Source organism: Agelaius phoeniceus, chromosome 3, assembly GCF_051311805.1.
Source record: "Agelaius phoeniceus isolate bAgePho1 chromosome 3, bAgePho1.hap1, whole genome shotgun sequence".
Classification (NCBI taxonomy): Eukaryota; Metazoa; Chordata; class Aves; order Passeriformes; family Icteridae; genus Agelaius; species Agelaius phoeniceus.
In genome coordinates, this window is record NC_135267.1 from 65255586 (window position 1) to 65279229 (window position 23644).

Consider the following 23644-nt stretch of genomic DNA (forward strand, 5'->3'; position numbering starts at 1 on the left):
ATGTACTGAAGACACACATCCTATGTGCCTACAAGCAAGTGGTGTACAGCAGAACAACAGAGGGAAATGCCACTTATGTGTGGCAAAGTGCTTTCCAGTTGCAGCTTCACAGGCAATGTAAGATGAGGTAGGTAATTCAATCATGTAGTTACCTTGAGCTATAGCATCACTGGGTTCTTGGATTTCTTTTTCTTCTTTCTCTTCTTGGACACAGGAGGCCGCAGACATTTGGGCAAGAGCAGATGCACAGTTGGCAGCAACTCCTGTAAAGCAACAACACAATTACTGTATGATCAACTTTTCCTCCCCAATCCCATACAACCTCAACAAGAGGTAGGGTCAAGAAAAGTTGGTTGGATATGTTCATGCTGTAGGGCACTCTATGTGTATTGTCACCATCCATATGTCACCACTATGCAAAACTGGAGGAGGATGCTGCATTTCTTTCTCCTAAATTCCTTCAAGGAAAGTTACCATCCTATGCTATGACTCTGCCATGACATCCCCCATGCAGCCTTACCCAGAGCACAGCTCAGCCGGGCTGCCCTCCTTAGTCCATCCAGGCTCACGCAGATGGAGTCCTTCTCCTTCTGGTTCTGCTCTTTGGCTCCTTCTGCTCCCAAGATGAAGGCCAGCCCCTTGGAGCTGCCTGCCATGCGGCCAGTCAGTGGGGTGGACAAAGTGTCAATCAAGTTCTTCCAACAGCCAATTAAAATGTATCGGGCAAAAGCAATTCCTAAAGTGGAAAAAACATTAATACTATTACTACAAGAAAATGGCACAACAGAAGCTTTATCATAAGTGGTAAAAAGCCAAGTCACATTTGTCCCCTGCAGGCTGAACTGCCAATTCACATGTACGATGTACTGATATACTTTCTTTTTAAATTGTCATTCTACACTATTTATCTGCATATGCTTTTGGTACGTAACAACCCACTGCTGGGTAACACACTTGTACTTGATATTACAGTCTTAGTACCTGCAACAACAGAATCATCTGTCTTCCGGTTCTGGGAAAGAGGAGATTGAGCTGAAGCAGATGCCATCAATTGGCCACCGATTGCACTGCTGCCCAAGCCGTCAATGTCTGCCAGAACATTAAAAAACATCAGATTACTGTTTGCCACACAGATGGCATGAGGAACACATGTCTTACTGGCTCTGTGTTCAACTAAGTACTAGCATTCCTGACTTCTCAGGTGTGATTTTTTTGTTACTCTTTTTGGCAGCCTTCTAAAGCCTTGGTATAAACATGAGCTGAGGCACCTTAGGCTTTGCGCAGTATAACCAATGTTTTGTTGAATAGGGGAGACATCCCACTCTCACAAGCTGCTCTCCCCCCTCTCCTAGTTACACAATGAACAGAACTTCCAGTAGAGATTTCAAGGCATTACAGTTCAGAACTTACCACACACTTAAATCTCTGCATTTCTTAGTATAGTATTTCAAATCTTGCTAAATCCTGTATTTAGATGTTTTCAGACCTCAGTCTTAGTCCTCAAGATGCATTGGGATCCTATTTCCTAAATGTGATTTTTGGTAGATCTCTGTATGCTCAATCTCAACAAAAGAAATAAAACCCTTTCTCCAACACAACTAAAGAGCCATTTCTCACAGAGAGTTTAATGTTAGGGACACCAGGGTGATTTCCTTTCTAACAAGCCCCATCTCCACATCTGGGTATCATTTTTTCCACGTGTTTCTTCCCTCTTACCAGATTAGTAGTTAAAAGTAACACTGAGCTCAATACAATAAGCAAAAAACTTTCAGAGCAGTGCTCTTTGATCACCACTTACTGGCTCAGCTGAAGCCATTGTTTTCCCTGCATACACTATTTTAATTACAGACACATTAAAGCAGACAGTGCATTTTATATCAATACAGTATCATAGGCATCCTGCTGTCTTTCAACTGATACAATTTGATTTTTTTTCCCCTCAAATGAAGCTAAGGATTGCTTCTAAGCACTTGTGCTCTAGGTTTTCAGCTTCTCTCTAGTGCCATTTGGCATATCCCTGGCATAGCTCAAGCCTGAACCAAGGGGAGTCTAATCTGTGGAAAGCTTCCAGGATCAGATGCCACTATTTATATTTGTACTGCACTGCAGGCATACTGAAATGGCTTTGCTATGACATCAAGAAAACAGCAGCCTTACTGTTTATCATTAACAAGTATCAACTCTACCAGAATTGAAGCTAACAGAATTAAGAGATGTTTTGGTTCAGTGAACAAAACTTCTCTCCCTGTCTCCCAGGGACAGTTTTGATTTTTTTTAAACTTATGCTTCAAAACCACCCTGATGAGCCAAAACAAGCACTTAAATACCTGCCACAGCTAGGTCTGGCTCCTTCTCTACTGATAATTCCACAAGACACCACATATTGCATCATGACATGCTGTTCTGTATGCAACACAATAAAGCAGTGTGTCATCGTAGCTTGTTTTAGACACATTTGGAAGTTAGTCTTGCCACCATAATATTGTACTGACCCGTCAACATGCTGATAAGTGGAAGGCTGTGCTCCTCAGGGCTTCCCCAGTATCCAGCTTCCCCTAGCATGTTCCTTTCTAGTACCTGGTGGTACAGTTCTTCAACCCATGCCTGGGAAAATACCATCAATACTCCACTGGACTGGACCTGCTTCATGAACTCCTTCTGCAGAGAACCATAAAAGCCAAATGTAAGACAACAGTGTAAGCCCTACAGCATCAGCCCCCAGATCTACTTCTGAGTAAGGGATTGCAGAAAGAATTAAGTTATGAAAAGAATTAATGGAGGATTGCACCCTTAGAATTTTTAAGATTGGAAAATATCTTTAAGGTCATCAAGTCCAACTGTCAGCATAGCACCATCACCACATTCACCATTAAACCATGTCCTGAAGTGCCATACCCACATGTTTTTGAATGGTTCCATGGGCAGTCTGTTCTTCTTCCTTACAACCCCTTCCATGAAAAAAAATTTCCTGGTATCTAATCTAAACCTCCCCTGGCATAACTTGGGATCATTTCCTCTACTCCTGTCACTTGCTACCTGGGAGAAGAGTTCTACCCTCACCTCACTACACCCTCCTTCAGGGAGTTGCAGACAATGAGAAAGTCTCCCCGGAGCCTCCTTTCCTCCAGGCTAAACAAAGACAGCTCCCTCAGCCACTCCTCATAGGACTTGGTCTCTAGACCTTAGACCAGCTTTGTTGCTCTTCTCTGGACTCTGTCCAGGACCTCAATGTCCTTCTTGTACTGGGAGTCCAAGACAGAACACAGGATTTGAGGTGCAGCCTCACCAGTGGGACAATCCTTGCCTGGTCTTGCTGGCCACACTTTTCCTGATACAGGCCCAGGATGCCATTGGCCTTCTTGGCCACCTGAGCCCACACTGGCTCATGTTCAGTTGGCTCATAAACACTCCCAGTTCTTTTTCCCCCAGGCAGCTTTCCAGCCACTCTGCCCCAGCCTGTAGTGCCACACTGGGTTCTTGTGACCCACGGGCACGATCTGACACTTTACCTCATTGAACCTCATACAAGTGGCCAAGCCCCATCAGCCCAGCCTGTCCGGATCCTTCTGTGTCTGTCTCTGCAGTGGAGAATGACATGAACATGAGCAGCTCTCCCCTCTCCTACTGCAGTTAATGTAAGATGCAAATCAGAATGACAGTTCTTGCCCAGTGACAATGAGACATGCTGATCTCTCGCTACTTCCATGAGGTAGGAGTGGGATCTCAAATCCAATTAGAAGTTGTGGCACCTAACATAGCCTGTCCAACAACTGGGCTTTTCTGCATTGAACAGTCATCACAGATTAACTGGTCTCCAATTATTTGTCAGAATGATCTCTAAGAATACTTTGGTCGTGCTCAGGCCTGTTGTGCACATTGAATCCTCTAGAGAATGTCATGAGTCACAGATCTGCACTTGATCTGCTGCAGACCACACCAGAACTAAGGATGATGTTAAACTCCATTTGTTTTTGAGATTATATAGATTATAAATTCCCTTACACTGGAAGTTCAGTAATAATTATATATTTTGACACCTTTTCTTATTTTTTCCATATATCACAATTTTCTTTTTTTTTCAGAAAACTCTGAAAAAATGTCTCTTGGGCAACTAAGTTAAACAACATGGATGCATGTTTTCAAAACGATTTTTAAAAAGCCCAAGAAGTGGAGGAATTCCAGGTGTAACAAAAATCATAATTTCACACTACTAAGACCTACTTATTTTTCACTTTAACTTCTCATGTCTTCATCTACAGAAATTCAAATCAAATATTAGGCAAAAAAAACCCCAAACAGTTGCAAGATGAAGATATGTTCATGCACATTGTCAAGAGACAGTACTTGCAATACCACATGATGCTAATGTATTCTGAAAATAGCTTAACCATCAAAATGACTGAGACCTTAATGACAATCAGTAAGCAGCATTCGTTCCCACCAAATCACAGAGTAATTTAGATGCACAACACTTATCATGCAAGATTCATAAGCAGCTTGGAGAATGCTTCATTTGCAATTACTATTTCTCCACTTAGCAAGCAGCCTAAAGGCTTTATGTGTGGGCTGGTTTATGTGAAAGGAAGCAAAATAAATTTTCATTTTTTAAAAACAATGATCCCATATTCCCCAACTCACCAGCAACACGGGGGCTTGGGCAGGCTTCTTCCTGTAGTAATCTGAGTTTGCCAATTTTAGGTTGAGCAGCAAAGTGTAATGTGATACCACGTAGAGACTGTCTGCATTCATCAGAGTCTGGAAGTTGAAATTTAGGTTTCCCTCAAATCCTGGTGAGTGCATCATACCTAACAAAAACACCATGTGAGCTCTCATATTTTACACAGATTTTTCCTGGAAAAAAATATCAGAAACTATCCCTAACATTTTGGCAGCAACAGATTGCTAGAATAGTTAATGAATCATCAGTAGAAATTGCTCTACTAAACATACTAGAGTAGGGAATAGAAAAATAAATAGTTCATCTAGAATGCAAGACAAACTGAACACTCCAGTCACAGTCCAGCAAAACAATGTTTTTGAAATTTGTGCTAAATTTGAAATAAGCAAGGAGCACCAGCATTTATTGGGATGACTATCATGTATAAAGCAAAGGGCAGGATACATCTGCAATGCTAACTGGAAAAGTGAGGTGGAAAGGAGCAGACCCAAAGCCTGTGTACTTAAATGAAAATACACTGCACCAAATGGTGCTAATGAGATTAACAGCCCTTTTAACCCCCCAGTAAACCTGTTCTGGCAAAGTCATTTGCTGGATGGGGACTGGAGTGCTCCACACCTTACAAGATCAGTCCGTAATCATCATTCTCTCCATGGCCTAGAGGTATGTGGACAAATATCTAGGGCCAAGCCAGCTGGAACTAGTTACAAGTCCAAGCCCTATTTATTTCATACAAGGCCTACTTTCTAAATGGCTGAGCACTTGCACTTCTGTCAGACCCAGAAACCACCAGAAAGGACTCACTAGTCCTGAAAACAATATTTTTATGAAGCCTACAACCATGCTCAATGGCACAATCCCTTCTTCCCACGGATGTCAAATAGCTGACCTACTGGTAGAAAAATATCAATCAAGTATGAGCAACACCTAATTGAATCCCCATGATCTGTAGTCTGAACCATGAAAAAACCAGAAATACCAGATCCACCCACATAACTCACAATATTTCATGGTTTTCACATCAACTGTGAAATCCATTTATATAATGTCAATTAGGGAAGATTAAGAAGTCAGCTTTACCCTAAAGGAATGCTCGAAATGGAACAAAAACCAGCTTCCAAGGTTAGTTACATGATGAAGCAAAGCTGTGTCATTTGTTAACGGCTGCAGTGTTTTACTGTGAATATATTCCTCCCACCATAAAGCTCATACCTCTTCTTAGACAAAATACAACAAACCATTAACAGTAAAAAAAAAAAATCCACACACAGAAAAGAAGCAAATGTTTTTCTTGCCTCGTGAGGGTTTGAAAGCTCTGTGCTGCTGCCTTCTCGGACTTTCCACTGTCGTCTCTTTGGGGGCGTGGATAAGGTGAGTAACTGTTTGAGGGTGGATTTAGAAAGAGAGTAACTGTTCCAGGGTGGGTCTAAAAAATGAGTATCTGTTCAAGGGAACAACCTTTGTGGAAGAAGGGTGATAGGGCTGGCCACAAACCACATCCACACAGGCTGGCATTGCTTGGGGTAGATTTCTCATGGTGAATGTCAACAGAATGTCAACTTTACCTAGTACCAAAACTGCAACCATGCGCTTGAAAGTACCCTGTGAGTAGTTCTAGTGATTTCTTCATCACTGAAAACAAAGATGCATCTTAACACTCTGTCGGATGGAGGATCATGATATTGATGTAGATATCTCCCTCTGGCTTTTTGTCTTATCTCTCTTAAATATGTACCTCAGGGACTAGAATCTGCTAGAGTAACAAAAACCTCAAGGCAGAGGCGTATGTAAAAGTAAAAAAAAAAAAAACCCAAAAAAACCCCCAACAACAAAATATCCCAACCAAACAAAAAAGCCCACTTTATTTTGCATCAAAATGTTTAAAAAAATGTGCAACCTCCTATACAAGATAACAATTAAAAAGGAAGGTTTAGAAGTGCACAGAAAAGTCGATACTCTGTTGAGGGCATGTATTTGAGCACTAAAAAGTGTTGGGGAAAAATATGTTCCTTAACTTCCTCTAAAAAACGGGAAAACAACTGCATTTGTGAGATGCTGAGATCACAGAAACAGAAGATTATACCTACCAACATAAAAACCTTCTCTCTAAAAAGTATGGAATCAAAACTCTAGATGGGCTAACTTACTCCTAACTTTAGAGTTAACCAACTTAATTGCAAATTTTAATTTCACTACAACTCTGTTTAGCTGACTACACCTTTTTCATTCTTATCTCAGCAGTGCCTTAAATTCCTACCTCCATTCATTGCCTTTCAATCCTATGAAAACATCCTAATTTTGAAATGCTATCTATATAAGGACCTGGCTTGAAGGAAAGAATACTGAATTGTATTATTCTTCCAAAGTGTAAGAAAAATCAAGAAATGAAACAAAGCAGTTAAATAAGGTCTCCCAGAAACACAAAAATACTGCTTCTGTACTGACTGGTCTCAGAACTGCATCTTTTCTCAACTTGAATCTTAACCAACTCTCAAATTTCTCCACGCATTCTTCAAGAATTATACATGAATAAATGTTGTATATACAATGAATGGGATCAATCCCTCTAGCTTCATCATCTAATCAGTGCCTTGACCAGCTGGTGCTAATGAAGGACTCCTAAAGTAAGGACCTACACATTGTTTAGAGAGGCAGATCAAACTGGTGTCTCAGAAGCTCTCCAGGGGACTTCTCACCCCGTGACATTTGTTTCAAATTTCCTAAGTCTCTCTCTCTCTAAAGGTTTTCAAACTCATGGCTCTCTCATCTACACAGGAGCACAAGTTCTCACCTCAGGAGGACTGATGGACATTTGCTTAAGATCTGAGGTACAAGTTAAGGGACTGTTTCAGCTGGAATGAGTCTCATTCCAGGTGTCCAACTGAAACAGGAATTACCCAGATCTTATGAAAGCATAAAAGTACAACCCTGCAACAGCCACGACTTCATGAAAACTCCATGATAGCTCTTCCAGGCTGTCTTAATACAGTGACTGGCTACTCCATTCTTCCACGATTCCTTACTGAATGGTGTCTTTTACAAGTACTTCACAAAATCCATCTGGAAACGTGGTGTACATTTTAAAAGTACAGATTTAGCCACAAGGGTGGCTTTCTTAGAAAAGTGAATGGTCTCTCTCAACAATCTAAGTCCAAGACTAAGTATCTTTTTTAAGATATACAAATCACAAACAATGGATTTAATGCAAAAATTCAGTTATATTCTTCCACTTTTCTCACTGCATTACTCATACTGAATGCCAAGAAAAGCTATGTTTAGCCTTAAAATCTAGAATTCTCCTAGGTCCACATGTTCTAAAGCTTTAAAAGCACTCTATAAAGACTTTACAGACAAAAGGGAAAAGAAGTGGCATACTCATTCATGCACAAGGAAACAGGTGCACAAAGATTTGAACTAGAGGTCTAGCACTGGTCTTTCATCATAACCTCAAGATTACCCTTTTCCAGGAAAAAAGAAATACTTGTGACAGAAAGGGTGCTCTTGAGCCCCTCAATTAGGAAAGTAGTGCACATTAGTGCCTCTTTCCTTTCTGTGATATAAAATAGCCAACGTTTCTTAAGAATACCATTTACAATCTTCCTGAGTTAAGGTTTATTTGGGTAGCATTTAAACAGGATATTAAGAATATCATCTTATTCATCCAGCTTCATATCTAAATTATGTTGTATGATGATGGGAAGAGTCCCCCCTTCTGACTCTGCATGATTTTAATGTGTGTGAGAGAGCATAAATGAATGAAGCAATGATTAGGAGATGAGCAATAGGAAAGGCAAATGCAGTAAAGTAAGTTAAATAAACAGACACATATTTTAGCAAACATTTTCATTTTGGCCACTGTCAGGAAAGCGAAACCCTTCTAAAAATATATATTTACACACATTTTAAATATGCTATCAACCGGACAAACTAGCCTTTGCATGACTTTTTTTGTTTGTTTGACAGGTCGAGATCCCAAATGTTCTAATCATTAAAGAACTGAAGATAGGCAGATCTTAATTTTTGTCTTGGTCTGGGCTTTGAGCTTTGCACTTCCTGTCATATTAGACAGCAGCATTATGAAAAACAAAAGAGTAAAGACAAACTCCCCTCCTTCCCTATCCTTTCTAGAGCTTACTGCTGCAGAATTGTTACCACCCTCTTTGTGAGGCTGGCATTACTAATAATAACAGTGCAGTGATGTACTAAGCTACTTATATCTCATTGCAAACAGGCGATGGGACTTCCCACCTTCTCATTCTAAGGTGCGACCTCTCTTTAGTGACACCATGTGCAAAGCTTCTCAACAGAGCTTCACAAACCTGCAAAGAGGTATCTTGCTACAACAAACTCCATTTCTTTATTGATTCAGGACATAATCCAGAGCCTGTTAAGTGTCAATGGATGTACCTCCCTTTGGATCACTGCCTGCATACTCAATTTGCTTTGCCTTAAATGAAGTATGTTCCTGTGGAGGAATGTATGGTGTAAAGGCCAAACCTCCTCATTCTGGGTATGTTCTCTGAAGATGAAATCCTACAAGGGAATCTGTGTACAGTGCAGTCAGAGTGTGTATGCTGGTTAGACAGTAAATATTTGCTTGCAAACCTGAGCAGAATGTTGAAGAGAAACTCTGCAGTGCTCCATCCACTTCTTCTATGCTGGGAAGAGCTATAAGCCTAGGAAGAAGTGCTTCAAGTGACTGGATGAAGAGCCGTGCACTGTGCTGGTCTGCTTCTTGGCTCTTCAGCAACTTCAGAGAGAGAGCAGCAGTGCGTAAGGACCTGTGACCCGGGCAATCCCGCGGGGTCTGCTCCTCATCAGCCAGGGAACAATTGTCAGAGCCTATGTCTGAGACATCAGACCTGCCCGAATCCTTTTCTGCTGCCATGGAATACTGATCACACGAATCAAACTCAGTCCTAGAAAGGTCCTGGTCATCTACACTGAAGTTACTTTCACTGTATCTGGATCCATAGGACCGGGTCTTGCAATCAACTGATAAAAAGTTAGTTATATCTGGATAGACTATGGTGTGGCTTCTTTGAACAACATCTGGCTGGTCAATGGTTTCTGACTCTGGTTCTCTGTAATGAATCTCTTTGCTTTCATGTCCAGCTGGAGATGGCAGGGAGTTTTTTTGATTTTCTGGATTATCCTCTGGAGTTGTTTGTCCCATATCCCCTTCCAAAGTAGTCTGACCAGTGTCTGTGGTAACGCTAATGCTGATATCAGGACTCTTCTCATTTCCTGATTCCCAGGCAGGGTTTTCTGAGGACAGGATGCGTCTCTGCCACCTGAAGTCAGCATCATTGATCTCCATGGAGTCCCTGCTTGTCTCGGTCCCATCCTTCAATTCTTCCAAGCGCTGGAGCAGCAGCTGGATCTGCTCTTCACTAAGACCCCTCCCTTGGCTCAGCTCATCTAACGCTCCAAGCAGGGCAAAGACGCAGGACACTGAAGCATAGCACGCTTCAATACCGCCTTTGATGCATGCTTCTGTCATCCCATCCATGATACTACAATCAACACAGAGTTTATTTAAGTGATGTATGCAGCAACATGTATGGTGAGCATGTCACTGTCATTCAACACCATCTGTCCATAATCAGGAAAAAAAGAAGTGAACTTATCCTTTAAGACTATTCCTGAGAAAGACAATTAGTGTAAGAACAAACTATTAAGTCTCTCATGCAAACATGGTCATTCTGTAAAGGGAGTGCCAACAAGCGAAAGTTACCATGTACTCATACCACCATGCACAGCATATTCTCTCTTACAGACAAGCACTTAACTAAAAAAATCTCAACACCCAGCTGAACTAAATTTAAAGGCCATATGCATCCTGAAAATGATCTTATCTGCAAGATATGATCTTTATAAGAACTGAGAACCCTTCTTGCTCAATGTGACAATGTTTAAATTTTCTATTACCTCCTCTGACTTCATCTTGAAAATATACCTCTAAAGAAACACACATTTATTTTACTGCAAGTTTAAGGACACATACTCAAAAATTTTCAGCTGTAAACCAACATATTTGGGAATTTTGGCAAACTCAACAAGATAGCTATCTATGTCTTTACAAACAGGCCCAGACTGATGACAAACCAAGCAAGAGCTTTTACACCTTTTCCATTCTCAGAGCTTACTTAACCAGGCAGATACCCCAGCTCATACTGGGTATGCTCCTGAACTGCTTAAGTGCTCTGTGTGCACAGGTTTAAGACAGAAGAGGCTAAAGGAGGAAACAAAGCGTACAGCTTGAGAAGATCCAGATGGGACTTTCTTTTAGAAATAGACCTCTTCTTGGATTCTGACTCAGAAGAGCAGGGCCCTGCCAAATCACAAAGCTGCCGAGGACTGCCAAGTATCTGAAAGGAAAAGAAATGAAAGTAAGAAGAAGATTATCTAAGCATTATTTAAATAAAATAAATAGGTCATAATTCTATCAAGTCCAAGGTAGCACTACTGTAATTTCTCACAGCAAATGAAAATGGCACAGTGATGGTCTACTTATTAAAGCTACCTTTCCTCTTTTTAGACACAGAAAAGCAAGTAAAGGAGAATATTCAGCAAGAATCACATTTAGAATGTTCTCCAGTGCTTTACATTTTTAGCTGATTTTTTCACCTGATACTGCACAGAAGACAATTTTTATGCCAACATAAGTATTTTTTTATTATAGTTTATACCAAAGGAAACCTCTCTCCTCAGCCACCTTGTTACACAATTATGGAGTCATGGAAAGATAGGCAAAGTGATTCCTTCAGACTCAACCTGCTAGGTGGCACCTTGTTAATGCCCACCAGGAAATACAAACAAGCATGTAATAATAGGCCCAAAGAAGCAACAGGTATGTCCTGCACAAAACAACATTAGACTAAGCTTTTCCTAAAACTTCAGTTATCATCTTGCTATTGTTTAAAATTAGAGAAAGACAGTGACAGGATGACTTCCAGTTTAGACAGGAACCAAGTGGGTGGCTGTGTGGTGTTAAGAGAGATTTTTCAGAAATAGAACTGCCTAGGTATGCACAAGCTAGATGAAAAATTCTCTAGGAGATAGCACTGTTCCTACAAATTACATAAATTTCCTTGTTTTCCACAACATGAGAAGAAAGGTACCCATGTAGAATAGAAAAGTCCATAATTTCAGCTAGTGCTGAAACAAGTCTTCCAGTGTTCCACTTCTAGTGCTTTCAGAGATGCTGGGCAAGAGGCCAGAATGGATTGGTCTTGAAATGGCTTCTTAAGCCACTGGCAGCTTTCTTGTATCTATTCAAAAGAGCTCCAAGAAACTGGATTTCAAAAACTGGGCATGTAATCAAAGCATATATTCACCTTCATGCCTGGAAAACAGACTGTGAGGATGTGTCTGGGGAAAGATGCCAAAGAAGTTGCAAACTGGATCGTTATGCTCTATCTCACCCAAAAGAGCAATTGTGACTCAGTGATAGAAACTGCTCCATGCAGCACCACAGCACGAGCACTGACAGAGTGCCACAGTAGCTTGTATTATGGAGACAAATACAGCTATTACAACTGCATCAAACTATCTGTCAGAGTGGTGCTGAAGCACAGAAAGGACAAGTTCAACATCCCTAGGCAGGAAGGTTTGAAATACATTGGTGTGCATGTATCAACAAAACTTCCTGTTAAATAAACACTTTGTTTTACATGCCTGGATTCGCACATGTGATTGTCCTACCTCTTTCATAATTTTGATGGCTTCTACTCGATGTTGAGGTGGTGGGTAAAGCAACATCCGATGATACAGAGACTGTAGCACAGGCTTCATGGATTCCACTGACCCCACCAGTCGAACCAGTTCTGCTGCAATATAATATATGGTCCGTGCAACAGGCCCACTAAGGGCAGGGGCTGTGGAAGAACAACCTGAACCCCGGCCATGATCAGAGATCCCTGAGGAAGGTGAATCAGCCTCAAGGCAGATGCTGCTGTGGGCAGAGGTGATAGTTTTATCATGGATTGGATTTCCCAGGATTACTATTAGGGCTGGACACAGTTGCTTCCTGAGAAAGAGAAAAGCAGCAGATGGTAACTGGAAAAAAATACTCTTACTAGAACAGATTGAAAATAGCCCATGGTTAAATGAGATAGACACTCTTGTTTTAATGATCAGTCAAACAGCAGTGGTTAGATAGAAAAACAAATTATGCCAGGCTTTTTTCATCTCTCAATCATCAGCGTGCTAGTCCATATGGAAGGATCTCTGTGTGCTGTAGAAACACAGTAGTGATTTTGCAAGTTCATGTTGCTGCACAGTGCTGTCCCTTTCCAGGATAGCATGCCTGCCTCTTTCACCAGCTGCAGCCCATCACAAAATAGAAATTCTGGGCTTCAACTGCTCAGTGTCTCTTTTTCAATTCACCTTGGGAGCTTTAAAAAAAACCTGACTAAACAAGAACTAATCAATGTTAACTAGAAGGCTGAATGTTCCATTGCTGAACTGCACATGCATTATTTTAGTAAGCACCCTTAGTTGTGAGCATCTGTTTGGCTGTCTTTTGGGAACACAATGAAAGCCCTGTACAATAACTCACAGTGTGCACTATACTACACATATGCCACTATACAGTAAATACCCATCCTTCCTTCAACTGTCTCATACACATGTTAAGTGATTCAACACCAGCAGATCACTCCTCTGTGGAACCAAAGCCAGCTCAGCACTTTGCTCCATTAACTGCTATTTCAGCTTTGCACTCACACACTTGACATTTTACTTCAGTCTGCAAGACCTTAAATTAAGAAGTCAAGTGCTGCATGAGAATGAGTCCCAAATCTGGTTTTCACCCATGTCTTATTAGAGGTTCAAGCAAGTACCTAGAGCAAGCACCCAATTTCAAGCAACAATTCATAAAATACATCCTCATAGGTAACTACATTTTATTTTCTCAAGGTTTTATACAGTCTAGAATTTTCATTGCTCCTCTTAAGAAGATATCTGAAACAGCTCAGCTTCCCAAGTCATGGAAAGAAAACCAGATTTTAATAGGACATCAGATAATTACTTTGAATCTGCTTATTCCATTTATTTCTCCAATCAAGTACATTTCAAAACATAACAATTTACTGCTTAAGAAATATGCCTGTCTCAAAGCAGGAATAATCACAGGTTGCAACAACAATATATTCCCCACACATCTTAGTCCTGTCAAAGTATTTCTGTATGAAACTATGGAGAACACTGTCAGCACACAGAGCTAAATTTTCTCTCTCTCCTCCCTTCTTTATCTTCTTTGGGAACTGATTACAAAGTGCCTGTCAGAGTGAAAGCTGTGTGCATGCAGGCAACAGCTCCTTAAAGAATAAGGACAGCTACCAGTTTGCATCACAACCTCACCAGACAAGTAATGTATTAGTGCATACAAAATGTTCAAATTGATGTTTGCAGTTTAAACTGTTTCGTATCTACCTAGTGTTTTAGGGTTTTTTCCCCCCACTTAAGCAGGTAGCTGAAATATGCATGTTCATTCCTTGGCAGCAGTGCAGGTTAAGAAGTCACACCCCTGATGGCTTGCCCTCATGGTACACAGCTACAGATACAAACACCTGTAGATTTGCAGCATAAACTGGATCACCAAAAGGATGTAAATTGAAAATAAAACAGGAAGTGTTTTCTTTTAACTGAGATAATTTCAGTGACCTTGCTCACAGGATGGCCCCACAGTCTGTCACATGAGAAGAAAAAAAGGGCTGGGTGAAATTCAAAGGCAGAAACTTCTGAAGTGAATCTACCATGAGAGAGAGAGTTCTGCTCTCATGTTAGACCTCCAAGAGGCCTCAGCACTGGGTCCTTGTGCCACACTGCCAAGTGTTACCAGTCTGAACACTTCCCAGTTTGGCAGACACTGATGTTCCTGGGACAGCAGGGGAGTTATGGGCGCCTCTACATGTTCCATCTTTAGAATTGGGCCCAAGTCAATCACTTCAGTTTCAAAAATTACAGGGTAAAAACACAAAAACCACATTTGTCATTAACTGTCACATATATCATTCCTTAATACAATTACCTGACAAGGTCAAAAGATGGGCACAGACTGCAAGGAACTGCATATTAGTTACATTCTTGCTTTATTAATATGACTCAATTATCCACAGGCTATAAAAACCCCACTATTTCAATCACAAGGAAAGCAGGATTATTTCAGGTGCTTTGATGTGATGGTATCAATTTAGGTGTAGATACGAACACCAAAGATATCAAGCCTTCCTGGTAAAGTGTATTAAAAAGGAGAAATTCTTCATGAAATAGAAGCAACATTAAGACTATTCGCCCTCAAACTTTATACAACAATGCAGGTCATAATAAGCATTTCTGGTCACCAGCACACGTTTGACATTAATTTTGCTTATATTCCTGTATTATTGTATCAGAACATTAAAAATCTCAACAGTACCCTCCTACAACAAGCAGAGCATCTCTGTGTTCAATGCCACACACAAATCCAAACTATTGCAGAAAGCATAAGAGGTTTCCTGTTCTGGCTAAATCCATTAGACCTCATTACAGTGATAATTCACTACCAGGATTTAATGTGGTAGCTGAGCAGGCAGTCCTAACCAATTTTATATGAGGCACAGAAAGAACTGATAGTAGGTTAACAGCAAGCTCTGCTCACACCTGGAGACTTTTTACAGGTTTTTTTGCAAGGCTGGGGGGAACGGGTCCTTTTACATTTACAAACTGAGTATTTGCATTAGTCTTCAGATATACTCACCATATTAGATCAGTGAATCCTTTGTGCTGGTGCATGCTGGGGGAGGAGCTGTTCAGCATGGAGAGGATACACTCCAAGTAAAGAAGCTGAAGTTGACGATTGTCACTGGCAAAGAAAAGATGCCATTCACATCATATTAAAACAGACTACTGAATTTTCTAAAATAACCACATTAGTTCACTTGAAAATTATGCTATAATCTACAGCAGTGATTTATTTGGCTTCTTTCTGTCAATTTACAATGGTGTGATCACCTGCATCATCCCACTTATTTTGCACCGATTGCATGCAGTGATCTACTGCATTAAAAAAAAGGTGAAAAAATAGGAAGAATAAAACCCAAATAACTACTCAAATTAAATCTAAAATCTTGAGAAGGAACCTTAAACAGAGGAAAAGGAGAAAATAGAACATTTTGGACTATTGGATAGTTTCTTCAGGCAATCTGAAGCATGTTTAGGCTATTCTCTTCTGGTTATTTTTTCTTCTTGATGACAGCCACAACGGTCAAAAGTTAATATCTCCAAGCAGAAAGTCACACAGTAACATGGCTACCTTTCAGGGCCTTACGAGTAACTCTGTCAGAACCATAAACTCAAAGAAAGCTTCATGAGAAGGAATATTAAAGAACCTGTGGACATCTGGAACTGATACACTTGTAACATGCACCGTGCCTGCCCCTACTCTTAACATCAACTGTGGGATCCAGAAGACAAGCAAGGCTGAGGTCCGCCTTACGGAAGGAGCACTCCATGGCAAGTGTACCCACAATATGGTTTTTGCTCCTAAGAAAACCAGGATTTAATAACTCTCTTTTGGTCAGAGATGAGAGCTGGAGGAATGCACTTTCTGATATATGACTGTAGGTCAAGGAAGCTGTAAAGAATGGATTTATGTGAATCGAAATTAAGGAGTGAGAAATATCTGGTTTTCTGTCACTGCCTGAGTTCCTTTTTTTCACATACATGAATTTGTATCCAAGTACAACAATACCTGTTTCACATGCCATAGAGAAAACCCTGAATCCTGAGGCTCAAAGCTGGATTTTTAACTCTGTGGTATGGAGGGTTGAAAACTGCTGGCTTCTTATATATTTTAAAGGTGATAGATTTTTCCTCACAACAGTCCACACCTATCTGGAAAGATACATGCATTCCAGGTACAGATGCCTTCTTTCCCAACAGCTTTTCTTACGATGTGTCTTAATGCAGATGATCATCCCCTTAGAGTTGACACTTGCATGGGAATGCACAGGGCATCCCTGCACTCTTGATTTTATTTTCCCAGATGCTGACACTGATGAAATAATGCTAAGTAATGCATTCCTCTGTAATCCTGCTATTATTAGAGAGACTCATGGGAAGAAAGTCTGCAAAAGAACTGCACATAGATGTCTGTGCTATCTTTGCCTCTGGTAGTTTCTGAAAATTGCACAGCATATAAAACACTTCCTGTCCATAACAACCACATTTTAGAAGTTAAGATTATAAATTTTCAAGTAGGTAGAGTGTATGATATTCCTAAATTGGAGGAATTCTTTGATAGCACAAATTACTGCAATTGGATAAAGCCTGTCTAAGAAGGACTGATTTATTAATTCTGAATATAGTATCTGCTAGGTCTCTCCATGGCTCTTGTAATTGTTATTCTCTCTATGATGGTTCTTCCAGCCAGAAAAGAAAACTTAGATTATTAGTATTTTGTATTAGTATTTTGCTGCTGTATGGAAGTTACCTGCAGATTAGATTTACTGGAAGCTCTGTAAAGCTGAACAAAGAAGGCTGCACAAAGAAGGCAAATTAGCTCCTCATTTCAAGCAAGGATTAAATTATGCATCATGAACAATACTTTCTCTAGCAAACACCTCATTTAAGCACAGCTTTGCTCCATAATTCCAGAACTTCAACAGCACAATCACATGCATCAGTGAAACTCTCAACCTCCAGGTAATAAATTAAAATTATAAACTTAAATAACTCACTTTATGACAGCCTGGAGCTTCTCACAGAGTACAGTGAGGACAGATACAACATCATCACAAAGAGACTCAGTTGAAGTACCTCCAAAAAGGACAAATATCAGAGGCATTACATATGAACAGCTGGATAACAACATCAATTAACTGCATGGGTTTTCAGAGCTGGTCAGAGCTTCTAAACAAGAAGCAGGGCTACCAATATTCATAGATAAGATGCAGTAGGAAAAGTGCTAGATAGGAAAGTGATTGCCACAACATGCAAAAGCAGCAGTATAAAACCCGGAGAGAGCACTAATTGCTTACATGCATTTACAGAAGGTTAGCTGAAATCAAATTCAGATAATAAAATAAGTATATAATTAAATAATAAAAAAGACTGGTCCCAGTTTTCTACATGGCAGCCAATTTCTGTATCTCTCCCTGCAGTTTCTCTCTCTCACACATTTTCTGATGTCTGACCAACTTCTGATCTTATCAAAGAATGCTTGTGCTCTTCTAAGATTTTAGCCTCCATTCACACAAGTTCTACAGAAATCCTGAGTGAAGGTCAAAACCAGAGACTATTTTTCCTACTAGAAGATGTTGAAAGTTAAGCCACAATGGGAATAGAAAAACATTCTCTTGTAAAATAATCACCTGGATAGTAGTCATTATATAAACAATGTCTTTGGCTGAAATAGAGTAACGATTGTTTTCAGATTCCACATTCTACTCTGCAAATCTATTTCATTTGAGGAAGTAAAGGCACTTACTAAAACTTTTTTCAGACCACTGAAACTCCTTAATTACAGTGTTAGCACCTTGAAACAATAATTTATTATTATGTTGAGTGCAATGCTGTTACCATGGTCCAAATGAAGACACAACTGTAAATATCAGGAGCTGACAGGGCTATCTCAGCTCTTACCACAGGTAACCAAGAAAGCACCAAACTGTAAGTTACAAAATCCTGAGGGTGCAACTCCCATGACATCAAACAGCACTGTGGTGATAAAAAGAAAGTTAAGAATAAAAAAGCTGGATTGGAAGGAGTCACTAAAAAAGTTTTACAAATACCTTGACTCTTGAATTTCTGCAAGTTGTCAGGGTTTTCAACTATCTGTTGAGGAAAGACAAAGGTGGTGTAATTGGTACAAGGGACAGAGGAACATTATAGAACCAATACTTTAACAGCAGAACTTTCTTAAATTCAATTCTTAAATTGTCCTCTATCTGTTTGGGGTTTTTTGTTAGGGTTTTTAACTGAACTTTTTGCAAAATATTTTCTAAAATTCCTTAAGATCTTAACAGTCATTTAGACTAAAGGAAATTGCATCTCATTTAGGTGAAAGTTTTGTAAGTCCTTAAGGGATTTCCTACACCTAGAACAACTCAGTAATAATTAGGTATATAAATTGCATTGAAAATAACTGAGAGAAAAGCAAAGTTTAGACTTCACAAACTATTTAGAAACCAAAATCAATTGAGTATTAGAGAGTTTAGAACATTGACAGTGTTAATGTTACAATACCAACAAAATTAATGGCAGTCAGGAAATGGAAATGACCTCATACATCACTTGGTTCAGCTGTGGTATAGGATTCTTCCTATCGTGCACAACAGGGTCAAGCCAAATTCTCTCAAGCATCAATAACAAAATGTCAGGAACTAAATACACTTCTCATATGCTTTTATATACTCCTCACCTACGAAAAGAACTAACAAAAATGAATTTGCAGGCCCAAAATGTTTCTGTCACTCTGGGGTTTTTTGGGAAATGCTTTGGCTAGTAAAATGAACCTACTTATCACCAACAGAAGACAAGTTTACTTAAACTGAATTATTATTTTTGCAGTTGCTCAGCAGGATAAAAACAATCTAGTCTACTAATCCAAAATAGAAGTGATCATCTTAACCCAAAACAGATGTAAGGAAAACGATCTGTACAACTAGAGCCCTTAAATTTTCCTAATAAATAGAAACTGACTTTTACAAATAATACTTCTTTGACAATATGGTATTATACAAAACAGTACAAACAATGTAAGACGTCAATGTAATTCCACATGTACCCAGAACATCTACAGTTGAAAATGTGCTGTGATGTCATTCAAACAGCTCTCATGGATTTTAATAATGAAATAAATAAAATTATAATTTTTTTTATAACAAAGAAAAAAAAATCATAAGTTAAAAACTATCTTCTATTAAAAAAAGTGGAAGAAAAATCTCAATTACACTTTCCTTAGTTGAGAATTTGTTTTTTTACTATGTAAATATTTGTCACGCAAAAAGTTTTGGCAGAAGGATTTCAATGCACCTTAGAAAAACAAGAAAACAAAATAAAAGAATGGAAAAAGCTGATGCAGCCTGACATCAAAACAAAGTGTCTTTTATTTAATGCAAAGAAAAAAAAATAAACCAGCCAACACAAGCTGACAATGTGAGAGCTCTAAGGCAGGCATAGTCAGAGCCCAAAACACTTTTAAACAGGATTAACTGAGGAAGTGTCAAATAAAAGCCATAAGGCATTCAGATGAATGAGAACAAAATGGTATGCAGCCATGGACATGGAACCATTTGTTGATGCCAGAAGGCTCACCATGTTTTCTTGCTTTTGTCGTAACTGTAAAGTCAAGTCACTCAACATTTGGCTGAGGGTTGCCCGCACAGCGGTGTTAATGCTCCGCTGGTGACAGCTAGATACATATGTCTCAATGCAAACCTGATGAGGAAACAAGACAGCAGCACAAAGAGATCAACTTCCCCTTACCAGGAACACAGTTTAGGAGGATACCAAGGTCTCTCACATGCAGATAGTCAGCCTTCCTTACTATTTAGCACATTAGAAGTTTTTAGCTGTCTTGGTTGGAAAGCCAAGTAATTCATCAGTCACACAGCTGCAGGAATGGTAGGGCAAAACTGGCAAAGTCTCCTGTCAAATCCAAGTGATTTTGGTATTTATCTCACTTTGAACAGAACTCATTGAATGAGGCTTTGATTATTCATGTCTTGATACTTATTGTAACTACCTCGCTGCAAGTCTATGTCTGCAATGTAAATATCCTCCAATTCTTCAAGCTTGTTGCTTCTGACGTAAAGGTATTTGCCACTTATTCTACAACAATCATTACGTACTGTATCACATGTGAAAACTTTCAAGGCCTTTCTTAACAGAGAAAATACAATAGCACTCTCCCATAAATAACACAAACAACTGCCTTTTAATAACTGGCAATCCAGCAGAGGGCTCCTCTTCTCAGAGATCCCATGGGAACCAAGATAGCAATAGAAGAACACAGATGGATCATCCAGTTCCCAACTCCAAGCCCAGCTGCTGACAGTTTTCTGACAATGTGCTGTGCCCAGAGTCATGCTTGACTTTTGCCCCAGGTGATCCTGCACAAGATATTTTTAGGGAGGTGCTGGGTCTCTGTAAGACCTTTGGTAACTGGAGTAGACAGTGTAAGCACATTGCACAGTAACTACTAAGTAGATAAAAATCTTGATGGAGCTGAGCAGGTTTGTGACAGAACTGTACAATACAGTCTTCTCAAAGAAGCAGTTTTGGTTCTTTGTCCTGCACTAAGCTTTATTGTTCACAATGACCACAAGAATCTTCCAAATCCAAAACAAACAACCAAAAAAAAAAGTAAATGACTGTTCACACACTTACATATTTTTCAGTTTTAGCAGTTTTATTCTGCCATTGTTTAGATATATAGCAAGTAAGAACTGTAAATATAAATGGAACTAGCTGTGAAAAATTATTTAAAATATTAATTCTTAAAAATATAAATGTGTAGTATAAATTATATGCATAAGGAGTATACAAAACTGCATCTGGTGTACATTTTTGAATGAGAAGGATATTATATGATGTAAAGTCACTTTTATAGTTCCCTAATGAGGATGAGCTTTTAAGAAGGAAAAATAAAGTGATCTGATTACATAGTCTGATCAGTATTGACATAGGCACACAAACAAGACTCTTGGTTGTTTCTAACTCCTATTGAAATGAAACCAAGCTGTCAATAGGTCAATGATGAAGATGTTCTTGTAAGTTGGCCTGGACCAATTCTGCTCATCATTCAGCTATCCCTTGAACCCCAGTGGACAAAATAACCCTAAAAGCTTGTTAACAACATACAGCCCTTCACAGAGGCCAAACCATTCCAGTGCTGCTGAGATCATTCTTTTTGAGCTGTAAGCCTTCTTCTAGAGTATCTGAATTAATTATTGAAGTACCATTCTTAGAGGTAGGCTGACTTTCTGGAAAGAGCATGGTTGATATCTCCTCCTTCTCTCCCTCCCCATGCAAGCTAATAAGCAAACAATACTTGAGTTGCAATCTTACAGAAGGCCTGTGTTCTGAATGGCTGGGCAAGGTACCTTTTGAAAAGCCACTGATGAAGAAGCAGCAGTAAAAATGCGAGAGCTCAGGGCTCCAAAGAGGTGTGCAATGGACATTTTGATCATTTCATGCATTCGGGGACTTCCAGCTCTATGGCATGCAAAACACAACTAAGAGCAAAACACAGAAGGGTTAGCTAATGAAACACAACAGAGTTACACAAAATAAACCTCCAGAAGGCACACTGGAGCAACAAACACACACAAAAAAACCATGAAACAGCATCATCTACATTTTCCTGCAGGTGTCTAGGCAAGCATGGGAAGGTGCACAGAACAAGATTTAATCCATTTTTCATACTACTAATCTCTTTTCAATATTATTAATACTTAGGGCAGAAATTATAGTAGTCTTCATGTTGGATGCTTTCTGAATTTGAAGCTGATAAGGTTCAGAATGATTTTGAGTGCCATTGTTTTGTACACATGAATTGCAAACGATCAGACAGTGCAAAATGGCCAGACTGTAGCTTTGTTTGTCAGAGACAGTCCTCAGGGTGTTCCACTAGTAATGAAGGCAGCACCTTTCCAATCCTGGAGTGGTTCTACTTGCTGCAGAGTGCAGGCTAGGAAAACTAAGGGACTGATTTGGAAAGAAATGTTAAATAGCATGGGCACTGGAACAGAAAGCTCCTCTTTGCCACCTTTCCCTTAGAGCAAGTCAGAAGGTTAACCAAATGCTGAACTGAGATATTATTTTCTGTTTCCTACTGCTTATATGTTGGCTAATTCAGATACAAAGGCATAGTGATGCCAGCTATTAAAATCTTTGCCTTACCTAAAGCCTGTGGAAGAACTTGTGGAAACATGTATATGCCTGGTAGGATTTGCTATTTAGAGAGACTTAGGCTATTTAGGAAAACCTGAGGCAGTATTTTCTCAAGAAGTGTGGAGAAAATAGCTCTACATCCAAACACTCCAAATAGAGGCAAGCATACTCTGTATTACTGCTTGCTCCAATTCATTGAAGGAAATGAGTTTTGCTTGCTTTGCTGGCACATCTCATCATGCATTAGTCTTGTTCACCATTAAAGAAAAGAACTAGCATTGTCCTAATTTGTATCAGTACACTAGCAAAGCTTTTTAAAAACCAGATTGGCTGAGAATAAACTGAAATGCAACTACCAAAACCAGCAGAGTTTCACATCAATCTGTGAAAGACAACTGCCAATTTTCAGAATGCTTTTGATGAATAACAACCCTCTTTACAGAGAGAACAGAAAATATTATTTCTGATTATTTCTACAGTTTATACCACACAGACCATCATTGATTGACCATTTCCCCCCAGTCTCAGGTAGTGGTCTTAAAGACTGAAAGCTGAAGGGCTCAGAGTCATTAAATGCTTTTGCCAGCAAGCACTTTGTTTAATCTCAAGCTCTTTACCTACAGCCAAGAGATGCACTAAGCTGAATTCATCAGCTTTTGCCTTGCATGTTAGGAAGTCTGTGAGAAATGTGAGAAAAACTGCAGTAGGGGAAATTATCTGCATTTTTTTTCCAGTGTGTGACACTGACCTAAAGAGGGTTTAGTAGAAATTAAAAAACTGTGGCTTGCTTTAAGTAGCAATTCAATTCATCCCTGCTGCAGCATCTACAGATGGGGCTTACAAAGACCTCCAAAAATAGCCACGCCTTATGGTCTCACCTAGCACAAGAGAAACTAAAATCTAAGCTGTGCTAATCTAGAATGATTACTATCTTTTTCATCTGGTATCTGTTATATACATGAACTATTTATGTTGTATCCTTGCCTTTTAAAGCCCTTTTTTCTTCTGCAAAATGGAAGTAATTTTCTTTGGTTTCCTGTCATCCCTACAACTCCTTTCTCAGCTTCTGATACGATAAAGCAA

At 39.5% G+C, this 23644-nt stretch overlaps 1 protein-coding gene across 2 annotated transcripts in view; it reads right to left on the minus strand.

Moving 5' to 3' along the window:
- Nucleotides 1-23644, minus strand: part of ARFGEF3 (ARFGEF family member 3) — a 95519-nt gene that overhangs the window by 40832 nt on the left and 31043 nt on the right. The window contains exons 6-18 of one of the 2 annotated variants that reach the window (XM_077175482.1): nt 19982-20104; nt 18457-18499; nt 17404-17482; nt 15423-15527; nt 12386-12710; nt 10937-11049; nt 9284-10194; nt 5974-6057; nt 4639-4805; nt 2493-2658; nt 982-1089; nt 521-736; nt 153-263 (exon numbers count right to left, since the gene is read on the minus strand). In XM_077175482.1, coding sequence (XP_077031597.1) covers nt 153-263; nt 521-736; nt 982-1089; nt 2493-2658; nt 4639-4805; nt 5974-6057; nt 9284-10194; nt 10937-11049; nt 12386-12710; nt 15423-15527; nt 17404-17482; nt 18457-18499; nt 19982-20104 — 2551 coding nt within the window. The remainder of the gene's footprint in view (nt 1-152; nt 264-520; nt 737-981; nt 1090-2492; nt 2659-4638; nt 4806-5973; nt 6058-9283; nt 10195-10936; nt 11050-12385; nt 12711-15422; nt 15528-17403; nt 17483-18456; nt 18500-19981; nt 20105-23644) is intronic. The other variant, XM_054629963.2, reaches the window with a different exon arrangement.